We start from the raw sequence: 1,105 nt of genomic DNA on the forward strand, positions 1-1,105 counted from the left end.
CTATGCCACCAAGAATTGAGGCAGTTCTGAAGGCAAAAGGGGGTCCAACCCGTTACTAGCATGGGGTACCTAATAAAGTGGCCGGTGAGTGTATGTTCCAATATATGTATTGGTTGCTGCTGTCTGTTTGGACCTTTCTGAACATGTGCAGCAAATGGACTGATCCAATATGGTGGACACTGAAGGGGGGGGGCTGAGACACACTTTATATTATCAGCGTTCTGATGGCATTTTAGCCAAAGGATTTTTATCAAATCATAATTATTGTGCACAAATAAGGAATAGTTGTATTAACCATACGTGGAATCAGAGTTTTATGGGGCCCCCAGGAACTTGAGGCCCTAGGCATCCGTCTAGTTTTGCTTAACGGTAAATCCGGCCCTGATTAGCCTATAGCTGCAGCCACAGCCTTCAGGTCAGTGGGGAACATCATCCCTCGCTCAGCTAAACGCTGCCACTGTAAACTGGAAGGAATAATGAAATACTGGACATGCAGCAGCATCCCTGTTATTAAATAAAATATCGTTTTTAATAAATGCACAGATTATGTTCTACCTGATGTTTCTCTTTGCTTTCGATCATAGCTGCTTCACCGAATGCCAACAGAGAAGTGCTTGGAGATACCATCCTCTTCCGGGAGGTGCAGATCGCCAGCAGCGCTGTCTACCAGTGCAACGCCTCAAACCAGCACGGCTACCTGCTGGCCAACGCCTTCGTTAGTGTTCTTGGTAAGACATGTTTGACCTCAGCACTGACTGCTGAAACACGGAAAGAAAGGTGGACTGTTATAAAGCTCAAATGTAAATCAGTTCTTCAGTCTGTCATCCAAGCCCAGCTGTAACTGATGAAGTCAGCAGCTGTTTACATACAAGAAAGAAAAGAAGAAAACGTAAAAAGGTTGGATACTGAATGGATAGCCAGGCATTTAGTACGGTGGCTGAGAAGTGCAAAACACATTTACAATTCAAAAACAAAACCACATTGGAAGAAACAAAATTATATTTTATGAAACAAATGTATTTTTGAAAAAAAAGTTAAAATAAAAAAAAAAAAAGATTTACATTTTAGAAAACAAATTTACATTTTAGGTAACACATTCACATTT

The 1,105-nt window shown here is 41.3% G+C and overlaps 1 protein-coding gene across 1 annotated transcript in view; it reads left to right on the plus strand.

The window, feature by feature from the left end:
- Positions 1-1,105, plus strand: part of LOC107101175 (neurofascin-like) — a 129,125-nt gene that overhangs the window by 59,686 nt on the left and 68,334 nt on the right. The window contains exon 13 of the mRNA XM_015399976.1: positions 585-728. Within this exon, the coding sequence (XP_015255462.1) occupies positions 585-728 (144 nt within the window). The remainder of the gene's footprint in view (positions 1-584; positions 729-1,105) is intronic.

This window comes from Cyprinodon variegatus, unplaced genomic scaffold (genome assembly GCF_000732505.1).
Source record: "Cyprinodon variegatus isolate N-32 unplaced genomic scaffold, C_variegatus-1.0 Scaffold1063, whole genome shotgun sequence".
Classification (NCBI taxonomy): domain Eukaryota; kingdom Metazoa; phylum Chordata; class Actinopteri; order Cyprinodontiformes; family Cyprinodontidae; genus Cyprinodon; species Cyprinodon variegatus.